Source organism: Neodiprion virginianus, chromosome 7, assembly GCF_021901495.1.
Source record: "Neodiprion virginianus isolate iyNeoVirg1 chromosome 7, iyNeoVirg1.1, whole genome shotgun sequence".
Lineage (NCBI taxonomy): Eukaryota > Metazoa > Arthropoda > Insecta > Hymenoptera > Diprionidae > Neodiprion > Neodiprion virginianus.
In genome coordinates this window covers 22950715-22972429 of record NC_060883.1, presented here as the reverse complement: position 1 = coordinate 22972429, position 21715 = coordinate 22950715, and the positions used below count along the sequence as shown (strand labels likewise).

At 39.6% G+C, this 21715-nt stretch overlaps 2 protein-coding genes and 2 long non-coding RNA genes across 6 annotated transcripts; 2 read left to right on the top strand and 2 right to left on the bottom strand.

Annotated features, from left to right (window-relative positions):
* Positions 1–10694: 10694 nt before the first annotated feature.
* LOC124309590 (uncharacterized) lies at positions 10695–13856 on the bottom strand. The gene is made up of 4 exons (XR_006909258.1): positions 13719–13856; positions 12917–13093; positions 12497–12630; positions 10695–11210 (listed from the first exon to the last, which is right to left on the bottom strand). It is a non-coding gene; the product is annotated as an uncharacterized LOC124309590 (long non-coding RNA).
* Positions 12627–15338, top strand: LOC124309587 (phosphopantothenate--cysteine ligase-like). 2 transcript variants are annotated; one of them, XM_046773344.1, is made up of 6 exons: positions 12627–12860; positions 12925–13055; positions 13554–13651; positions 13724–13938; positions 14079–14261; positions 14388–15338. In XM_046773344.1, exons 1-6 carry the CDS (start codon positions 12732–12734, stop codon positions 14571–14573), a joined length of 942 nt encoding a protein of 313 aa, XP_046629300.1. In that variant the 5' UTR covers positions 12627–12731; the 3' UTR covers positions 14574–15338. The 2 variants fall into 2 exon arrangements, with proteins under 2 accessions (XP_046629300.1, XP_046629299.1); XM_046773343.1 differs by having other exon boundaries at positions 13473–13651.
* LOC124309591 (uncharacterized) lies at positions 14879–16410 on the bottom strand. Its single transcript, XR_006909259.1, has 2 exons — positions 15914–16410; positions 14879–15554 (listed from the first exon to the last, which is right to left on the bottom strand). It is a non-coding gene; the product is annotated as an uncharacterized LOC124309591 (long non-coding RNA).
* LOC124309588 (fibroblast growth factor 1-like) lies at positions 15496–21649 on the top strand. Of its 2 annotated transcripts, none has more exons than XM_046773347.1 (5): positions 15496–15781; positions 16494–16776; positions 20104–20258; positions 21058–21164; positions 21260–21649. In XM_046773347.1, the coding sequence occupies exons 2-5, from the start codon at positions 16556–16558 to the stop codon at positions 21440–21442; spliced, it is 666 nt and encodes a 221-aa protein (XP_046629303.1). In that variant the 5' UTR covers positions 15496–15781; positions 16494–16555; the 3' UTR covers positions 21443–21649. The 2 variants fall into 2 exon arrangements, with proteins under 2 accessions (XP_046629303.1, XP_046629301.1); XM_046773345.1 differs by lacking the exon at positions 15496–15781 and adding an exon at positions 16248–16325 and having other exon boundaries at positions 16406–16776; positions 21260–21648.
* The last annotated feature ends 66 nt before the right edge of the window (positions 21650–21715 follow it).

Sequence of the window (21715 nt, the reverse complement as noted above, 5' to 3'; positions counted from 1 at the left end):
GGCGAACGTCAGGTGAATTGCCTATAGTTAGGCGTTGTCGTGAATTCAAAAGAGTTGCTTATAGTTAATCCTTTCATGTGAATCATGAGTAGAATTGCCTACGATTAGGCGTTCTAAAGTGGTTAATCTACTTGTGATATATTTTCGGAAAGTGGCTAGAACAGTATAAAAGTACACAGTGTTTGACAGACGCATAGTTCGACACGTATTATTGCGGTGTGTAGGAACTTGGAGAGAGCGTTATAAAAATGACCCATGGCTTGATTTCTCTATACTATATAATAAATGTAATTGTTGTATAGAAGAATGTAGGAGCATACGTTGTCGTGATTAGGATACAAGAAATAGTATGTCGAAAAGTTATTATAATGGAATCGACCTTAAGCTTATGTTAAGTTGGGGAGAGCTGGGCTGAGCCCCTTTGCATTTTTGGCGAAAATTTTCGCGATTCTGAAAAGTGCTGAAATAAATTCATTGTGGCACTATTCCGACGTAATTTTGCGAGAGAAATCGATTGGGCGCATTCCCAGTGCGCTGCGATCAACGAATCAAAAGTAGCAGCCAAAAAAAGGAAACCTGTGATTTCGACATTTTTCAGCAGGTGCTTTTTCCGTCGTAATTTCTCTCCTGTTGATCCCACGCTGTTTTCGCTGCGTTTTCTGAGTTCCTGGGGCTCCAATTGGTCAGAAAAGGGTCATACAAATCGAATCGGAGACTAAAAGTTTTTCGCCCAAAAAAACAGCAAGGCTTACCCCTTTGTATTTTTGGCGAAAATTTTCGCGATTTTGAAAAGTGCTGGAATAAATTAATTGCGGCGCTATTCGGACGTAATTTTGCAGGAGAAATCGATTGGGCGCAGTCCCAATACGCTGCGATCAACGCATCAAAAGTTACAGCCAAAAAACGAAAACCTGTGATTTCGACATTTTTCAGCAGGTGCTTTTTCCGTCGTAATTTCTCTCCTGTTGATCCCACGCTGTTTTCGCTGCGTTTTCTGAGTTCCTGGGGCTCCAATTGGTCAGAAAAGGGTCATACAAATCGAATCGGAGACTAAAAGTTTTTCGCCCAAAAAAACAGCAAGGCTTACCCCTTTGTATTTTTGGCGAAAATTTTCGCGATTTTGAAAAGTGCTGGAATAAATTAATTGCGGCGCTATTCGGACGTAATTTTGCAGGAGAAATCGATTGGGCGCAGTCCCAATACGCTGCGATCAACGCATCAAAAGTTACAGCCAAAAAACGAAAACCTGTGATTTCGACATTTTTCAGCAGGTGCTTTTTCCGTCGTAATTTCTCTCCTGTTGATCCCACGCTGTTTTCGCTGCGTTTTCTGAGTTCCTGGGGCTCCAATTGGTCAGAAAAGGGTCATACAAATCGAATCGGAGACTAAAAGTTTTTCGCCCAAAAAAACAGCAAGGCTTACCCCTTTGTATTTTTGGCGAAAATTTTCGCGATTTTGAAAAGTGCTGGAATAAATTAATTGCGGCGCTATTCGGACGTAATTTTGCAGGAGAAATCGATTGGGCGCAGTCCCAATACGCTGCGATCAACGCATCAAAAGTTACAGCCAAAAAACGAAAACCTGTGATTTCGACATTTTTCAGCAGGTGCTTTTTCCGTCGTAATTTCTCTCCTGTTGATCCCACGCTGTTTTCGCTGCGTTTTCTGAGTTCCTGGGGCTCCAATTGGTCAGAAAAGGGTCATACAAATCGAATCGGAGACTAAAAGTTTTTCGCCCAAAAAAACAGCAAGGCTTACCCCTTTGTATTTTTGGCGAAAATTTTCGCGATTTTGAAAAGTGCTGGAATAAATTAATTGCGGCGCTATTCGGACGTAATTTTGCAGGAGAAATCGATTGGGCGCAGTCCCAATACGCTGCGATCAACGCATCAAAAGTTACAGCCAAAAAACGAAAACCTGTGATTTCGACATTTTTCAGCAGGTGCTTTTTCCGTCGTAATTTCTCTCCTGTTGATCCCACGCTGTTTTCGCTGCGTTTTCTGAGTTCCTGGGGCTCCAATTGGTCAGAAAAGGGTCATACAAATCGAATCGGAGACTAAAAGTTTTTCGCCCAAAAAAACAGCAAGGCTTACCCCTTTGTATTTTTGGCGAAAATTTTCGCGATTTTGAAAAGTGCTGGAATAAATTAATTGCGGCGCTATTCGGACGTAATTTTGCAGGAGAAATCGATTGGGCGCAGTCTCAATACGCTGCGATCAACGCATCAAAAGTTACAGCCAAAAAACGAAAACCTGTGATTTCGACATTTTTCAGCAGGTGCTTTTTCCGTCGTAATTTCTCTCCTGTTGATCCCACGCTGTTTTCGCTGCGTTTTCTGAGTTCCTGGGGCTCCAATTGGTCAGAAAAGGGTCATACAAATCGAATCGGAGACTAAAAGTTTTTCGCCCAAAAAAACAGCAAGGCTTACCCCTTTGTATTTTTGGCGAAAATTTTCGCGATTTTGAAAAGTGCTGGAATAAATTAATTGCGGCGCTATTCGGACGTAATTTTGCAGGAGAAATCGATTGGGCGCAGTCCCAATACGCTGCGATCAACGCATCAAAAGTTACAGCCAAAAAACGAAAACCTGTGATTTCGACATTTTTCAGCAGGTGCTTTTTCCGTCGTAATTTCTCTCCTGTTGATCCCACGCTGTTTTCGCTGCGTTTTCTGAGTTCCTGGGGCTCCAATTGGTCAGAAAAGGGTCATACAAATCGAATCGGAGACTAAAAGTTTTTCGCCCAAAAAAACAGCAAGGCTTACCCCTTTGTATTTTTGGCGAAAATTTTCGCGATTTTGAAAAGTGCTGGAATAAATTAATTGCGGCGCTATTCGGACGTAATTTTGCAGGAAAAATCGATTGGGCGCAGTCCCAATACGCTGCGATCAACGCATCAAAAGTTACAGCCAAAAAACGAAAACCTGTGATTTCGACATTTTTCAGCAGGTGCTTTTTCCGTCGTAATTTCTCTCCTGTTGATCCCACGCTGTTTTCGCTGCGTTTTCTGAGTTCCTGGGGCTCCAATTGGTCAGAAAAGGGTCATACAAATCGAATCGGAGACTAAAAGTTTTTCGCCCAAAAAAACAGCAAGGCTTACCCCTTTGTATTTTTGGCGAAAATTTTCGCGATTTTGAAAAGTGCTGGAATAAATTAATTGCGGCGCTATTCGGACGTAATTTTGCAGGAAAAATCGATTGGGCGCAGTCCCAATACGCTGCGATCAACGCATCAAAAGTTACAGCCAAAAAACGAAAACCTGTGATTTCGACATTTTTCAGCAGGTGCTTTTTCCGTCGTAATTTCTCTCCTGTTGATCCCACGCTGTTTTCGCTGCGTTTTCTGAGTTCCTGGGGCTCCAATTGGTCAGAAAAGGGTCATACAAATCGAATCGGAGACTAAAAGTTTTTCGCCCAAAAAAACAGCAAGGCTTACCCCTTTGTATTTTTGGCGAAAATTTTCGCGATTTTGAAAAGTGCTGGAATAACTTAATTGCGGCGCTATTCGGACGTAATTTTGCAGGAGAAATCGATTGGGCGCAGTCCCAATACGCTGCGATCAACGCATCAAAAGTTACAGCCAAAAAACGAAAACCTGTGATTTCGACATTTTTCAGCAGGTGCTTTTTCCGTCGTAATTTCTCTCCTGTTGATCCCACGCTGTTTTCGCTGCGTTTTCTGAGTTCCTGGGGCTCCAATTGGTCAGAAAAGGGTCATACAAATCGAATCGGAGACTAAAAGTTTTTCGCCCAAAAAAACAGCAAGGCTTACCCCTTTGTATTTTTGGCGAAAATTTTCGCGATTTTGAAAAGTGCTGGAATAAATTAATTGCGGCGCTATTCGGACGTAATTTTGCAGGAGAAATCGATTGGGCGCAGTCCCAATACGCTGCGATCAACGCATCAAAAGTTACAGCCAAAAAACGAAAACCTGTGATTTCGACATTTTTCAGCAGGTGCTTTTTCCGTCGTAATTTCTCTCCTGTTGATCCCACGCTGTTTTCGCTGCGTTTTCTGAGTTCCTGGGGCTCCAATTGGTCAGAAAAGGGTCATACAAATCGAATCGGAGACTAAAAGTTTTTCGCCCAAAAAAACAGCAAGGCTTACCCCTTTGTATTTTTGGCGAAAATTTTCGCGATTTTGAAAAGTGCTGGAATAAATTAATTGCGGCGCTATTCGGACGTAATTTTGCAGGAGAAATCGATTGGGCGCAGTCCCAATACGCTGCGATCAACGCATCAAAAGTTACAGCCAAAAAACGAAAACCTGTGATTTCGACATTTTTCAGCAGGTGCTTTTTCCGTCGTAATTTCTCTCCTGTTGATCCCACGCTGTTTTCGCTGCGTTTTCTGAGTTCCTGGGGCTCCAATTGGTCAGAAAAGGGTCATACAAATCGAATCGGAGACTAAAAGTTTTTCGCCCAAAAAAACAGCAAGGCTTACCCCTTTGTATTTTTGGCGAAAATTTTCGCGATTTTGAAAAGTGCTGGAATAAATTAATTGCGGCGCTATTCGGACGTAATTTTGCAGGAGAAATCGATTGGGCGCAGTCCCAATACGCTGCGATCAACGCATCAAAAGTTACAGCCAAAAAACGAAAACCTGTGATTTCGACATTTTTCAGCAGGTGCTTTTTCCGTCGTAATTTCTCTCCTGTTGATCCCACGCTGTTTTCGCTGCGTTTTCTGAGTTCCTGGGGCTCCAATTGGTCAGAAAAGGGTCATACAAATCGAATCGGAGACTAAAAGTTTTTCGCCCAAAAAAACAGCAAGGCTTACCCCTTTGTATTTTTGGCGAAAATTTTCGCGATTTTGAAAAGTGCTGGAATAAATTAATTGCGGCGCTATTCGGACGTAATTTTGCGAGAGAAATCGATTGGGCGCATTCCCAGTGCGCTGCGATCAACGAATCAAAAGTAGCAGCCAAAAAAAGGAAACCTGTGATTTCGACATTTTTCAGCAGGTGCTTTTTCCGTCGTAATTTCTCTCCTGTTGATCCCACGCTGTTTTCGCTGCGTTTTCTGAGTTCCTGGGGCTCCAATTGGTCAGAAAAGGGTCATACAAATCGAATCGGAGACTAAAAGTTTTTCGCCCAAAAAAACAGCAAGGCTTACCCCTTTGTATTTTTGGCGAAAATTTTCGCGATTTTGAAAAGTGCTGGAATAAATTAATTGCGGCGCTATTCGGACGTAATTTTGCAGGAGAAATCGATTGGGCGCAGTCCCAATACGCTGCGATCAACGCATCAAAAGTTACAGCCAAAAAACGAAAACCTGTGATTTCGACATTTTTCAGCAGGTGCTTTTTCCGTCGTAATTTCTCTCCTGTTGATCCCACGCTGTTTTCGCTGCGTTTTCTGAGTTCCTGGGGCTCCAATTGGTCAGAAAAGGGTCATACAAATCGAATCGGAGACTAAAAGTTTTTCGCCCAAAAAAACAGCAAGGCTTACCCCTTTGTATTTTTGGCGAAAATTTTCGCGATTTTGAAAAGTGCTGGAATAAATTAATTGCGGCGCTATTCGGACGTAATTTTGCAGGAGAAATCGATTGGGCGCAGTCCCAATACGCTGCGATCAACGCATCAAAAGTTACAGCCAAAAAACGAAAACCTGTGATTTCGACATTTTTCAGCAGGTGCTTTTTCCGTCGTAATTTCTCTCCTGTTGATCCCACGCTGTTTTCGCTGCGTTTTCTGAGTTCCTGGGGCTCCAATTGGTCAGAAAAGGGTCATACAAATCGAATCGGAGACTAAAAGTTTTTCGCCCAAAAAAACAGCAAGGCTTACCCCTTTGTATTTTTGGCGAAAATTTTCGCGATTTTGAAAAGTGCTGGAATAAATTAATTGCGGCGCTATTCGGACGTAATTTTGCAGGAGAAATCGATTGGGCGCAGTCCCAATACGCTGCGATCAACGCATCAAAAGTTACAGCCAAAAAACGAAAACCTGTGATTTCGACATTTTTCAGCAGGTGCTTTTTCCGTCGTAATTTCTCTCCTGTTGATCCCACGCTGTTTTCGCTGCGTTTTCTGAGTTCCTGGGGCTCCAATTGGTCAGAAAAGGGTCATACAAATCGAATCGGAGACTAAAAGTTTTTCGCCCAAAAAAACAGCAAGGCTTACCCCTTTGTATTTTTGGCGAAAATTTTCGCGATTTTGAAAAGTGCTGGAATAAATTAATTGCGGCGCTATTCGGACGTAATTTTGCAGGAGAAATCGATTGGGCGCAGTCCCAATACGCTGCGATCAACGCATCAAAAGTTACAGCCAAAAAACGAAAACCTGTGATTTCGACATTTTTCAGCAGGTGCTTTTTCCGTCGTAATTTCTCTCCTGTTGATCCCACGCTGTTTTCGCTGCGTTTTCTGAGTTCCTGGGGCTCCAATTGGTCAGAAAAGGGTCATACAAATCGAATCGGAGACTAAAAGTTTTTCGCCCAAAAAAACAGCAAGGCTTACCCCTTTGTATTTTTGGCGAAAATTTTCGCGATTTTGAAAAGTGCTGGAATAAATTAATTGCGGCGCTATTCGGACGTAATTTTGCAGGAGAAATCGATTGGGCGCAGTCCCAATACGCTGCGATCAACGCATCAAAAGTTACAGCCAAAAAACGAAAACCTGTGATTTCGACATTTTTCAGCAGGTGCTTTTTCCGTCGTAATTTCTCTCCTGTTGATCCCACGCTGTTTTCGCTGCGTTTTCTGAGTTCCTGGGGCTCCAATTGGTCAGAAAAGGGTCATACAAATCGAATCGGAGACTAAAAGTTTTTCGCCCAAAAAAACAGCAAGGCTTACCCCTTTGTATTTTTGGCGAAAATTTTCGCGATTTTGAAAAGTGCTGGAATAAATTAATTGCGGCGCTATTCGGACGTAATTTTGCAGGAGAAATCGATTGGGCGCAGTCCCAATACGCTGCGATCAACGCATCAAAAGTTACAGCCAAAAAACGAAAACCTGTGATTTCGACATTTTTCAGCAGGTGCTTTTTCCGTCGTAATTTCTCTCCTGTTGATCCCACGCTGTTTTCGCTGCGTTTTCTGAGTTCCTGGGGCTCCAATTGGTCAGAAAAGGGTCATACAAATCGAATCGAAGACTAAAAGTTTTTCGCCCAAAAAAACAGCAAGGCTTACCCCTTTGTATTTTTGGCGAAAATTTTCGCGATTTTGAAAAGTGCTGGAATAAATTAATTGCGGCGCTATTCGGACGTAATTTTGCAGGAGAAATCGATTGGGCGCAGTCCCAATACGCTGCGATCAACGCATCAAAAGTTACAGCCAAAAAACGAAAACCTGTGATTTCGACATTTTTCAGCAGGTGCTTTTTCCGTCGTAATTTCTCTTCTGTTGATCCCACGCTGTTTTCGCTGCGTTTTCTGAGTTCCTGGGGCTCCAATTGGTCAGAAAAGGGTCATACAAATCGAATCGGAGACTAAAAGTTTTTCGCCCAAAAAAACAGCAAGGCTTACCCCTTTGTATTTTTGGCGAAAATTTTCGCGATTTTGAAAAGTGCTGGAATAAATTAATTGCGGCGCTATTCGGACGTAATTTTGCAGGAGAAATCGATTGGGCGCAGTCCCAATACGCTGCGATCAACGCATCAAAAGTTACAGCCAAAAAACGAAAACCTGTGATTTCGACATTTTTCAGCAGGTGCTTTTTCCGTCGTAATTTCTCTCCTGTTGATCCCACGCTGTTTTCGCTGCGTTTTCTGAGTTCCTGGGGCTCCAATTGGTCAGAAAAGGGTCATACAAATCGAATCGGAGACTAAAAGTTTTTCGCCCAAAAAAACAGCAAGGCTTACCCCTTTGTATTTTTGGCGAAAATTTTCGCGATTTTGAAAAGTGCTGGAATAAATTAATTGCGGCGCTATTCGGACGTAATTTTGCAGGAGAAATCGATTGGGCGCAGTCCCAATACGCTGCGATCAACGCATCAAAAGTTACAGCCAAAAAACGAAAACCTGTGATTTCGACATTTTTCAGCAGGTGCTTTTTCCGTCGTAATTTCTCTCCTGTTGATCCCACGCTGTTTTCGCTGCGTTTTCTGAGTTCCTGGGGCTCCAATTGGTCAGAAAAGGGTCATACAAATCGAATCGGAGACTAAAAGTTTTTCGCCCAAAAACACAGCAAGGCTTACCCCTTTGTATTTTCGGCGAAAATTTTCGCGATTTTGAAAATTGCTGGAATAAATTAATTGCGGCGCTATTCGGACGTAATTTTGCAGGAGAAATCGATTGGGCGCAGTCCCAATACGCTGCGATCAACGCATCAAAAGTTACAGCCAAAAAACGAAAACCTGTGATTTCGACATTTTTCAGCAGGTGCTTTTTCCGTCGTAATTTCTCTCCTGTTGATCCCACGCTGTTTTCGCTGCGTTTTCTGAGTTCCTGGGGCTCCAATTGGTCAGAAAAGGGTCATACAAATCGAATCGGAGACTAAAAGTTTTTCGCCCAAAAACACAGCAAGGCTTACCCCTTTGTATTTTCGGCGAAAATTTTCGCGATTTTGAAAATTGCTGGAATAAATTAATTGCGGCGCTATTCGGACGTAATTTTGCAGGAGAAATCGATTGGGCGCAGTCCCAATACGCTGCGATCAACGCATCAAAAGTTACAGCCAAAAAACGAAAACCTGTGATTTCGACATTTTTCAGCAGGTGCTTTTTCCGTCGTAATTTCTCTCCTGTTGATCCCACGCTGTTTTCGCTGCGTTTTCTGAGTTCCTGGGGCTCCAATTGGTCAGAAAAGGGTCATACAAATCGAATCGGAGACTAAAAGTTTTTCGCCCAAAAAAACAGCAAGGCTTACCCCTTTGTATTTTCGGCGAAAATTTTCGCGATTTTGAAAATTGCTGGAATAAATTAATTGCGGCGCTATTCGGACGTAATTTTGCAGGAGAAATCGATTGGGCGCAGTCCCAATACGCTGCGATCAACGCATCAAAAGTTACAGCCAAAAAACGAAAACCTGTGATTTCGACATTTTTCAGCAGGTGCTTTTTCCGTCGTAATTTCTCTCCTGTTGATCCCACGCTGTTTTCGCTGCGTTTTCTGAGTTCCTGGGGCTCCAATTGGTCAGAAAAGGGTCATACAAATCGAATCGGAGACTAAAAGTTTTTCGCCCAAAAACACAGCAAGGCTTACCCCTTTGTATTTTCGGCGAAAATTTTCGCGATTTTGAAAATTGCTGGAATAAATTAATTGCGGCGCTATTCGGACGTAATTTTGCAGGAGAAATCGATTGGGCGCAGTCCCAATACGCTGCGATCAACGCATCAAAAGTTACAGCCAAAAAACGAAAACCTGTGATTTCGACATTTTTCAGCAGGTGCTTTTTCCGTCGTAATTTCTCTCCTGTTGATCCCACGCTGTTTTCGCTGCGTTTTCTGAGTTCCTGGGGCTCCAATTGGTCAGAAAAGGGTCATACAAATCGAATCGGAGACTAAAAGTTTTTCGCCCAAAAAAACAGCAAGGCTTACCCCTTTGTATTTTTGGCGAAAATTTTCGCGATTTTGAAAAGTGCTGGAATAAATTAATTGCGGCGCTATTCGGACGTAATTTTGCAGGAGAAATCGATTGGGCGCAGTCCCAATACGCTGCGATCAACGCATCAAAAGTTACAGCCAAAAAACGAAAACCTGTGATTTCGACATTTTTCAGCAGGTGCTTTTTCCGTCGTAATTTCTCTCCTGTTGATCCCACGCTGTTTTCGCTGCGTTTTCTGAGTTCCTGGGGCTCCAATTGGTCAGAAAAGGGTCATACAAATCGAATCGGAGACTAAAAGTTTTTCGCCCAAAAAAACAGCAAGGCTTACCCCTTTGTATTTTTGGCGAAAATTTTCGCGATTTTGAAAAGTGCTGGAATAAATTAATTGCGGCGCTATTCGGACGTAATTTTGCAGGAGAAATCGATTGGGCGCAGTCCCAATACGCTGCGATCAACGCATCAAAAGTTACAGCCAAAAAACGAAAACCTGTGATTTCGACATTTTTCAGCAGGTGCTTTTTCCGTCGTAATTTCTCTCCTGTTGATCCCACGCTGTTTTCGCTGCGTTTTCTGAGTTCCTGGGGCTCCAATTGGTCAGAAAAGGGTCATACAAATCGAATCGGAGACTAAAAGTTTTTCGCCCAAAAAAACAGCAAGGCTTACCCCTTTGTATTTTTGGCGAAAATTTTCGCGATTTTGAAAAGTGCTGGAATAAATTAATTGCGGCGCTATTCGGACGTAATTTTGCAGGAGAAATCGATTGGGCGCAGTCCCAATACGCTGCGATCAACGCATCAAAAGTTACAGCCAAAAAACGAAAACCTGTGATTTCGACATTTTTCTGCAGGTGATTTTTTTTTCGTAATTGCTCTGCTGATGATCCCACGCTGTTCTCACTGCATTGTCCGAGTTCCTGGGGGTCCGATCAGTCAGGATAGGGTCATACAAATCGAATCTGAGACCCAAAATTTTTGGTCGAAAAATGAAGACAAAGTAAAGCTAACTCCTCTGCATTTTTGGCGAAAATTTTCGCGATTCTGAAAAGTGCTGTAGTAAATACTTTCACGCACCATCGCAACGTAATTCTGGGAGAGGAATCGATTAGTCGCAGCCGTGACTTGCTGCGAACAATGACCCAACGTTATGACTGAAAAACTAAATGAGACTGGGGATCGAAAGAGGTCGGGACGGAAAACCACAAACATGTTGTTACAAAGTTTTATTCAAATTCATCAAATAATACCTACTTCTAGTACAATTGTTAGGGTGTCAGTGTATAGTACTTCGAAATCATGCTTAATAGTATTCAATTGATTGGCAAACAAAAAAACAAAAAAAAAAATAAAAATATACATAGAACGTTAGAGAACGAATCTTTCCATTCCACCAGTAGAAATAAATCTGATCTGCGTGGACTATAGCAGAATGTGAATAATGTTACGTGATATAGGTATCATTGTTGTTCTTATGTGCAGTTTAAGTTCTGGCTTCCGTGTGTACATTGGTGCAATGTACCTTTGCAGCAAACATTATGTTTGATATTGTATTGTTACTATTGTATGTAATTCAGATTAAGATGCATCAACAAAGAAATAGGTCCATATTTTCATTGTTCTTTCTTAGCATCAGATCCATAGATTTCATGAGTGTCTGTTTAGTAATCCTTGCTCTTCAATTAGTCTCGAAAGGGTCGTCTTAATCGATTTTGAGATCAAGTTTTGAGAGGTTTTGAATCTCTTACCTGAATAAATGAAGTTAGTGGCTTTAGAAAGTAGGTTTCATTGGCCGCATGAGTAACACAGTGTTTATGTAATTACAACAGACTTATGTGCTCGTAGTAAAAAGAATAGTATGCATATAACTCAATAGGGACCCAAACTTGACTGCATAGTCACATATTGTTTCTTTTTTTTATTTTCTGTACTGTTTTTCGCAGTGGTAAGTATATACATGGTCATATCGTATTGCATATACAATAGATATGATTGTATCATTTCCATCCTGCATGTCGCACAATGACCAACTCATTCAATTTAATAAAGGTGCGGGAATAATTCTTCTCATGTATCCTACGAATCGTGTTCAGCGTTTCGATGAAATGACTGAGTAACCGTAAAAAGTTCCAAAAGCATAAACGAAGCATTAGATTTTATTACAATTAGAGTATGCATTCAGAAAAGAATTTTCTTGATCGATATACAGCAGAAAAAATAATAGGATTACGAGGCGGTAAAATTCGAGAGTGGTAGGTATTAGCGTTTTATAGGCGATGTAATCGGAAGTGGAAATTATGAGCAACGACGGGCATTAAGGTGAAGAAACAGAAATCAGAATTAAAAATAAATACGTGAAGATCTAGCCTGCAATAAGATTCAATATCTATTATATACATAATTGCGATAGATCAGTGTAGCTCAACATGTTATAAGCGATAAGACATCAGAGAAATAGAATGAACTTAATATTGCAGCTGTAGTATAGTAATAATAGTCTGTCAGATTAAGCAACTAACAGAATACAAATTTCTCGGCTACGATACTTCAAAGTAGCAACAATGCTTCAATCTCTAGGCTTAAGCTGTCGGAAATAACAGAGCGTCGGTATCCGAATCGTAAACTTGCAAAAACGCAATTAATATCTAAAGTATGAAAGGAAAAAAATCGTTGTATTTACAAATCATGTCGTACAGAGCATAAATCCCAAATTACCCACATTGAGTATCGATACTAATATTGGTAGCACCAGTTGAAGCTAATCCCTGCTCATATTAATTCTATAATTATCAATTATCCCCGGTTTTTTGTTTCAACCTTTGAATCCAACCCTCCATCGAATTTCGATGCTTTAATCGGTATCGGGCGATCGAATCTACTGACAGTGCGTCTAGCTGTACTTTTACTAACGGATTTTAATGTCTAACTTCTGGAATCATAGAAAAGTGTAGTTCTGACGTCACACACTCAGCACTTCCCATCAAATAGTTCGATGTGATTCGACCTTTGACATTATAGTCCACAACTCGCGTACCTTTTTTTATTCTGGAATCACCAGGATCACCTTGTTCCCATTTTTTATATCAAGATACGTGGTGAAGTCCATGATTGACAATAATTGAGGTTAGGTGCCCTGATAACGTATCCAACCTCTCGCTTTATTGCGCTCTGGAAAGAAAGAAAAATACGATTAGTCTTCAGAGATGCAGTGACATAAACGGAATAATAAGACGAGCAGAAAATTTAAAAAAAAAAAAAATAAATAAATAATGGCTTCGAATTGGGAAGAATTTTACTCCTCTCATCCACAACCTGCAAATTTGAACAAAGATGAGGATTTGTTGAGAGATTTTTGTGCGCGTCATTTGAACGGGGATACAAGAGTCGTTCTCGTTACGGTAAGAAATTTAATCGACTAGGTAAACCTAAATCATTATAAAAATTTACTTCTTACCGATGTAGAGTGGCGGGACAACTGTTCCATTGGAACACAATACCGTTCGCTTTGTGGATAACTTCAGCGCAGGTACGAGAGGCTCTTCCTCCACTGAATATTTCCTCGATCGTGGCTATGCTGTCATCTTTATGCATAGGTATCCAAATTTTGTCACCATATAGAAACATATCCACACTTAGCAGAGACAGCATGAAAAATGATAATTTATTCCCTCAAAAAGTCATCGTTCACATTCCTTACGTTATCATTTTCAAAGTCTCAAGATCTCTTAATATATAACTTATCTGTTTATTTTTCTGAGGTACGTCTTATTCACATGGTACTGTTGTTGCGTGTAATTGCTAGTTGATTAATATATGCTGAAACGTTCAGTTCTGTAACTTGTAGTTACTATTGTTAATTTCGCCTCAGTATTCATTTGGAGCTATTTGGTTCGCAGCTTTCAGAGACACAGTATTTTGGTATTATGCTTCTTGCGAATGAATTTGAAATTTGATTTTCGTTTGGTTTCATTGGTTTCGACTAATTGTCATTGAAATCTTGAATGTCACAGACATCTTTTCACAAAGTATGTAAAAAGTTTGTTCATGCCAAGAGACGTGAAAAAAAAGTATAGACAGATATTGGGTTTCAGGGTAAAATCCTTACAACCATTTTCAAGGCATTTTTCTGGACAGAAATTTCTGAATATGCTTGATTTGAACGAAACAAAGGATGGAACTTCTATTACCGGTAAAGATATTCAAATGTATCTTAGAGTGATCTAAAGATCTAAAAAATAATACAAATTAATATTTACACTAGTGACATCGGAAAATGTTTCAAGAATAGCAGATGTTTTGAGAAAATATAAATCTGCACTTGAATGTGGAAAATTACTTGAATTGAGTTTTACAACGGTTTACGAGTACCTTTGGTTACTAAGATCTGCTTGCCAGATTTTGGCACCCTTGGCAGAAAGATGTATTCTATACCTGGCAGCCGCAGTGTCTGACTTTTACATTCCACCTAATGAAATGGTAATTGAATTATTTTTAGGCGTATTGCAAAATTTTACGTATCACCTGAGTAGATCTGTGCCTTGTACAAGTTGTGTCAACAATTAATTGCAAAATAAATATATCGGCACAACGATTGACTTTTATTAATTTTTTTCTAGTCGGTACATAAAATTGCTTCTACCAAACCCCAGACTATATCTCTTCAACTGGTACCAAAAATACTAGCTCCTTTGGTGAGCCTCTGGGTGCCTAACGCTTTCGTAGTATCTTTTAAATTGGAAACAAACAAGGATCTGCTTATCGATAAGGCGAGAGAGGCTCTCAATAAGTACAAACACAAAGTAAGTCGGAATTTTGACTAAAAACCATGGACAACTTGTTTAAGTCGCAAATAAAATTGAATGATTTGTTCATATAAGCCATCATATTTTTTGATAACAAAATGTTTTTTCTTCTTATCTTTCCAGTTGGTCATTGCTAATATGCTTCAAAATTATAGAAAAAAGGTAACAATGGTAACTCAGCAAAGTAGCTACGTAATTGAACTTACGACAGAACAGTCGAATGCTGGAGAGGAAATAGAAATGTATATAGTGAAAAATGTTGTCGATAAGCATGAGGAATTTATTGCCGATCGCAGTGGGAAGAGTTGATGGTTTAAAGTAACATATGTCTATAAAATGACGGTAGTCAAATTTTATACTGTATTGTAAAGTGGTGTTTTAGAACAGCTCGCTGCAAGGGTACAGAACTGACGGTAATTATGGAAAATGCGTCCTTGGCAGGGTACTCCAATCGAACTTTATACAAATTAGGCAACAAACTACCAGCTACTAATTCTTTCTCTGTAAATTCTCTGTAAATAATCGAATCCAAAAAAATAATCGAACACTCGCCAAACTTGCGATGTGAAAAGACAGCGATCCCGAATGAAACTAGCTGATTTTTGACAAAATGAAGTAGATATATAGTCATAGCGACTTATCAATTGTGGAACGAATCTTGTGATTGATATTTTCCTGATTGTAATCGGTTTCCATGATCCGATAGCACTAAAAAGTTTCATGCACTCTCAAAGTTACGAAAATATTTTAAAGCTTACTGCTCACGTTATTACTCCGCAGTTTTCGATATTCAACATACATAAATGTGAAACATTTTAATCCTACTTAATAATTAAATGAATATCAAAATGTCTTGTCATTCTTCAACGTTATTCCCTAATTTCTGTACAATGGATTAAATGTTTCGAAAAAGGATCAATTAACTTACGGCTAATTATTTCGACTTTACATACACAACTTATCATCATAAATTATTGTACAACTTATCCCATAAACTTGACAATAACGAGCGAATCCGCACATAATATTTTGTTATTAATAAATGAAATTAAATAAACCAATTCCTCGACATCACATTCGTCTATCTATTATTAGCAGCGAAGCCTATGCAGGTGAATGATGTACGTCGATGTACGAACGTCCACAGACACAAGCTTATGGTCGCTGTTGGGTTCTTCGTTGAATGAACGTTCTCTACTCCTCTATCCCAACCTCAAGCTGTTTTTAATTCAGTACTCTCCAGTCCGTTGGACAGTGAGCTTCCGTTTAATCATCGTAACATTTTTCTGCCTATAAAAAATGTCATAGTTTACCAGAATTTTAATCACCAATTAATCATTCTCAAAGGATAAACGGTAAAGCGTCAATTACGACGTGGTTATTCTAATCGGGATTAATTTTCTCCCCGCAGCCTCTAGAATTTCCAAATTTAGCCGAATTGTAAATTACGCGTCGTGACATATATAGCTGCAATTAAATCTATCCGATCATCGGTTTGATACTCCATCGTAGTCAAGGTGAGTATTCAAATTTTTAATACAACCTGGCGTGAAATTAGTTGCTGATTTCTCAACGAGTAAATATTTACCCAAATAAACTATAGATTTTGAGTCGTAGGTATTTATTGATTTGAAAAAGTCGTAACTTACCGCGTCGCCCAAGTGTTTCTATAAATATTACAATCTATTCTTCGAATTGTGAAAATAAGTGAGACGCTATTTTCGCGCGGATCGATTCAACGTTTAGACACTTCAAACATCATCCGTGATAAAGATTCCTAAACGCTTATATATTATAACGATCAAGTTTTAAACATCCGACCCAGACGCGCCTTGATAAGTGCGATCTGGCTCACTTCCAACGGCAAAACTTTGATGTTTACTTGACGGATGCCTTTCCACAGTAGCGTTCCGAGATCGCTTCTCGACGTTATCTAATCATGTCTTGACCGGTGTACAAAGACAGTCGTACCTACGTATTTCAATACTTGCAGAAGCTATCATCCAGTGTTTAAAAGAATACGAAACAGTACGACTTTTGAGACGTCTTAACCCGTGGCAGGTGATGAAAAAATTACTTATCCTTAACTTTGTGGTGTTGAATCGCCCCGCAGTTTATTCGAAGCTTTTTTCCTCCAATAGCCTATAAATAGATTCCACTGTATTGGATTCCTCGCTGACGTCAACGGCGCACAAAACAGTCGCTGATTTCGGTATCCTTTTGTCGAAGCAATTACTGCTCTACTCAATCCACACCGGTTACCATCGATAAGTGGTAGCGACATCGTCAGGATGAGCTTGCGATGGATACAGGAGAACCAGGAAGCTCCGATCGTCGACGAGGAGTCGAGCGACATCGAAGACAGCAGCGGCGACAACACCGACGATCAAATTGACCACCTGAGCGTCGAAGAGGACGACGTCGAGGCCGAAGGCGAAGTCGCCGAGCATCGACGACAAAAACGGGAAACCTTTCGGCATCCAACCACGACGGTTTCGCTGAGAGACATCAGGTACCTACTGCGGTTCGGATGGTTCGAATACCGTATAATACTTAACGTTTAGCCACAGCAAGACTGACGTAGACTTACCAAAAGGGGTACACGTCATCTGTCAACCAATGGCGCTATAAGTCATATTTTCAAACTTTCAAGTTAGGAAAAATCGTCCATCTCAAGGTGCCAGCTAAAGGTCCAAATGCTCGATTTGAGAGATGCAGCTAATTGTAAGCGTAAATTGACACCCGGTTTTAAGTGACCTACGAGATAAAAGGGATCAGTTGCAGTTAAATTCACGCTGGAGTCAGCGAAAAGTCTGCTGCACCGTGTACTGTTGCATTGTAGTTCCTGGAAGCCGTATTGCTGGGCGTAATTTGCCAGCGCAGCAGCTTTCTGCAGATCATTATTTTGGCAGCAGGCAGGGTTGGATTTACGCGAGCTTTGGGTCTGTGGACAAAATTCCGTAGGACAAGCTCGCTTGCTATCGTTTCAATGGGGTTATGCGGTCAATCGCCGTTTTATTTTCTTGTATTTAAACCAATAACGAGTGATTCCAATTTTTTTTCATTGACTTGGAAGTGGTTTTCATTAATTTTCACGTTATCCTGTGGTTTCCAACCACTTCCAATAGGCCGTTTTCTCAAGGATGAAGTTAGTAACGCTAGCATAACGAATGATGATGGATAAAATCGTTCTTGTACAATTTTAGAACGACTTTAAGGAGTTGGCCTCTCGAAATGCGAATATCTTTTCTTTGTTACGATTTACTAGTTGAATTTCAAACAATCCTAAGGATCGAAGTAACGATTTTTCTTAAACGTGCATCGTTAAAGTAACGCTACTAACTTTAATCTCATCGATTTTCAATGGTCTAGATGGACCTGGTAGAATCAAAACAGATCACTAGGCAGGACTGTGAGTCACGTAGAACGTTTGGAAATCAGTGGAAATCACTTCGGTAAACTGGAAACCAATGAATAAGGCACATGATAGGCTAGAAGTCAATGGAACGTTCATGGCCTGGAACCATTTGGCGTTTACTACAAGATCATTTACGATTTCCATGATTTCCAACGTTCACTACCCGATTTCTCAAACACTGTATGTAGGTAATCGTATTACAATCATGCGCCTCAAAGTGATTTTCTACAATTTCCAATGATATCGCTATTTTAAAGAACGTTTCAGTCATTCAAGTTTCTTTCATTCGAAATTTGATGTTCAACCGTTAAATTTTCGAGGTCCTCGACTGGACCTTGAATAAATAGTCCCTCAAATTACGAAACTCTGGAGCAAATACCCGTAACATGTATAATGTAGTTTACACATGGACTCCGTGAATAAGCTCGTGTTTGTACATTCATGTTCAATTTTATAAGAAATGTTGTTTAGTTCATTGTAACGAAACGGTGGTTTTTTCATTATTGTTGTGCTTTTTTTTTATGCAAACACCTTCTAGCTTGCAAAAATACCGCACGCAATGCAGGAAACTGAAAGTCATTTTTGGATTCATCACACTCGAAAGTATAATATTTACCAAAAACATCCCACGCGGCTGAAATAAAATATTTTTTTGCAGACCCGGGTGCGATCAAGCCGATCAGTCTCTACAAGCTGGTTTCATTTTTCTAACACTGTGGCAAATTGTCGACCTTCGACACATCACGTAGACGTGGGTCAACGCGGGCAATAAACGGCAATATCGTGTTCCGTGGGTCTAATATATATACGTTTAGGTATCCATACACGCACAGAGCCGGCATGTGCACGGCGTAATTAATACACGTCGAGTTACGTGGTCAAAAGCGTATAATTTATGGCCCAGACGCGTGATTGCACGTTCATGTGTGAGAGGCAGTTGTAACAGATTAGAAAATCCAGGATGCAAAAGCGCGGCGAGCTTTTAGGCCCGTCTCGATAAGTCGCTAATTTTAGTCGTGACCAGCGTTCAGGTATCGGTGAAAAATGTATATTTACACTTCTTAAAAGTATGTCGAGCAATTTTGCTGCGTGAATATTTATAACCGCGTGTGATAGATCGTCGGGATTTTTCTTTTCGGAGTTTGATTCGTCAAAGATTGATCAATCGTATCTATTATAATCAGATAGTCGTATACGTACATTGAGTACATTTTAGCGAATAATTGTATTAGTAAGTTACAAAGATCTCTTTAAAAAGCTCTTCGAAATAAAAAGCGTCGTTGTATTTTGGTGCGATTTCAAGTGAAACCTCGATACCTTCAAACCTTCGTCTATAATTTTAGTAACAACTATTTTTGTGTCTATTAAGAGCATTTTAAGATCATAGCAACTTACGAATACAATTAACGTGGTAGTTAATTTTCAAGGTATACTTTCCAACCATGAATTGATAGATAACGACGAAATAATAGTATCTGAAATATTTCAGATTTTTAGCTTGATTGTAAACGGTGCCAAAATCAATTCAAGTTGAAAAACTTTTTCTCAATTGCCGAGTAAAAACATAAACACCTATTGTTTAATTCGCCAGAAAAAAGGGTGTCTTCTAACCAAATAAAATGAATTAAACTTCTATTTTTAATTATTTTACTCGAAAATTGAGAAAAGTTTCGCTTTTACAATCTTCAAATTGATTTTGGCACGCTTTAGAATCAAGTTAAAAATTTTAAATAATTCAGACACTGTTTTTTCGTCATTACCTATAGATTTCAAGGGCGGGAAGTATACCTGAAAAATTAACGACCACCCTAGAATATATAAACATTTGATAAATAGTCAATGCAGGATTACCCCGTGATAAAATAATTAAAAATTGTCCATTTTTGGCCAACCAACCTTTTTAACAGCAGGAAGTAATGTATATTTTGCTTGTTCCAACGGATTGCGCAAGGTCAAAGATCGCATCGGGTTCACATAACGAGTTTATCTCGATTTAAAATTGGGTCCACGGACCGGAGAGCAGCACGAGGTTCAACAGTGGACAATGCGGTTTATTCAGTATGTGCGGTGGTCTGGAAAATAAAATCCAGCAAACCGTGGCGAAGCGACGAGCGAGAATTTGCGATGTCTATTCTGGAAGCCCAGTCGAATCCCGACAAAGACATTCATTTGCTCGTCCGCCCGTTCAATTTTATTTTCCATTTTCTTTTTTCCCTCCTTACGGTCGTCTGAATATACATAGTGTATAAATGTTTAGATAATAATGTACGCGGCACGAGATGCAAGGCGATTAATCCCATGTCGTAATAATAAACGATACAATAAATTACCCGTAAAAAAATTATAGGATAACTGTAAGCACGAGGTTTTTCTTACTTTTAACAGCTTGTTTTCAAATATCACTCTCTTTTTTGAGTTTAGAAGAAAAGCCATGGAACAGGGCTACGATCCGAATATTCCCATGGGAAACCCCACCTACGGTCCCGTGATGCAGCTGCATTCTATGACCGGATATCGCCTGGCTATTCTACCCTGTGGAAAAGTCCGAGGACTCGAATGCGAGTGCAGTCCTTACGGTATTTTCCGAAATTCCATACGATATAAATCAATCGAATATTTATCATCCTGATTATTCCTGGTGGAAATAATTTCTACGTCTAACTACGACGATTTCATTTTACGACATAGTACAGAAATTCCGTTACTTTTGTAGTTGCGGCATAGAATTTTTAATAGATTATTCTACCTTTTCGTAGATTATTATTATCATTTTTACAGATTATTGTAGAATATCTCGCACTTCGCGATCGTTTTTCTTACTATCAGATATCGAAATGGATAAAATTTGTTGTATAGAATATTGTAGAATTCCTGGGTTTAGAGATATAACAAATGATAGTATGTTCATATGACTCACCTATTGAGCCAAGGTGAGTTCAAATTTGTACGATAAATTCACTTAATCTGTCTAGATCATAGTCGAAAGATGAGAAGATCAGTCTTCGGATATAGACCCAAAATTTTGCCAAGTATTTAACTTGTCTACAACAAGTTTTCATTGCGAGAGTGATGCGACATCTAGTGGTGGTTGAAAAATTCCTGAACTTTGTATCAAGTTGTACTTTTCAACGTAATTCTAAGAATTCTACTAACAAATAAATCTTATGCCGTCTGGATTCGAAATTGTAATTATTTGTCATAGAAACTTGTCGATTTTCATAAATTTTCGTAAAAATTCGTCATCTTCTGTACAAAATACTACAATTTTTAACGATTTTCCACAAAATGCATTTTGTTCTCAGTTTGGTGTAAAAATTATTTTCACCAATATACGATCATAAGATACATGCAATACATAATACCGATCGATTTCAGCGATACTCAAAGTGACCGTTTTATCGTTCGATCTTGTCGTCCAAATCGAGGGACTGGAAACCGGATTGTTTTTGGCGATGAATGCGAGGGGTCGATTGTACGGAGAGGTGATTAAAATCATAAACTACCGATAATCACACGATCGCATCGTCCACAAATTTATTTAAAAAATTCAAATTATATATCATCTGAAATTTTTCAGAGAAACAAGGATAAGGACAACACGACTTGGCAGCATCTTACGGTCCGTTCCTACGATTCGTATCGCTCTGTAAAATATGCAGACCGCGAATGGTACGCCGGAATAAAATCAAACGGACGTCCAAAGAACGGAAGAAAGACAGCGATCAATCAAAAGGCGACCAAATTTTTACCAATCCGATGAACAGATCAGCCACGGAAGAAAAATTCAACTGTATTATTATTATTATTACCATCATCATCATCATCATTGTTATTGATTTTAGTTTTATAGATTATATATTATACACCGGACTAGATGCGTAAAACGTATTATAATATATGCATAGATGATAAATATCCTTCAAATGTTCATGTTCACGGATATTGAACGTAACGTAGATGTATTTTTTTTTAAATACTATACATATTTATATGAAGTATAGTTGCAGTGTGTGTTTATTCTACTCTTCCTCTA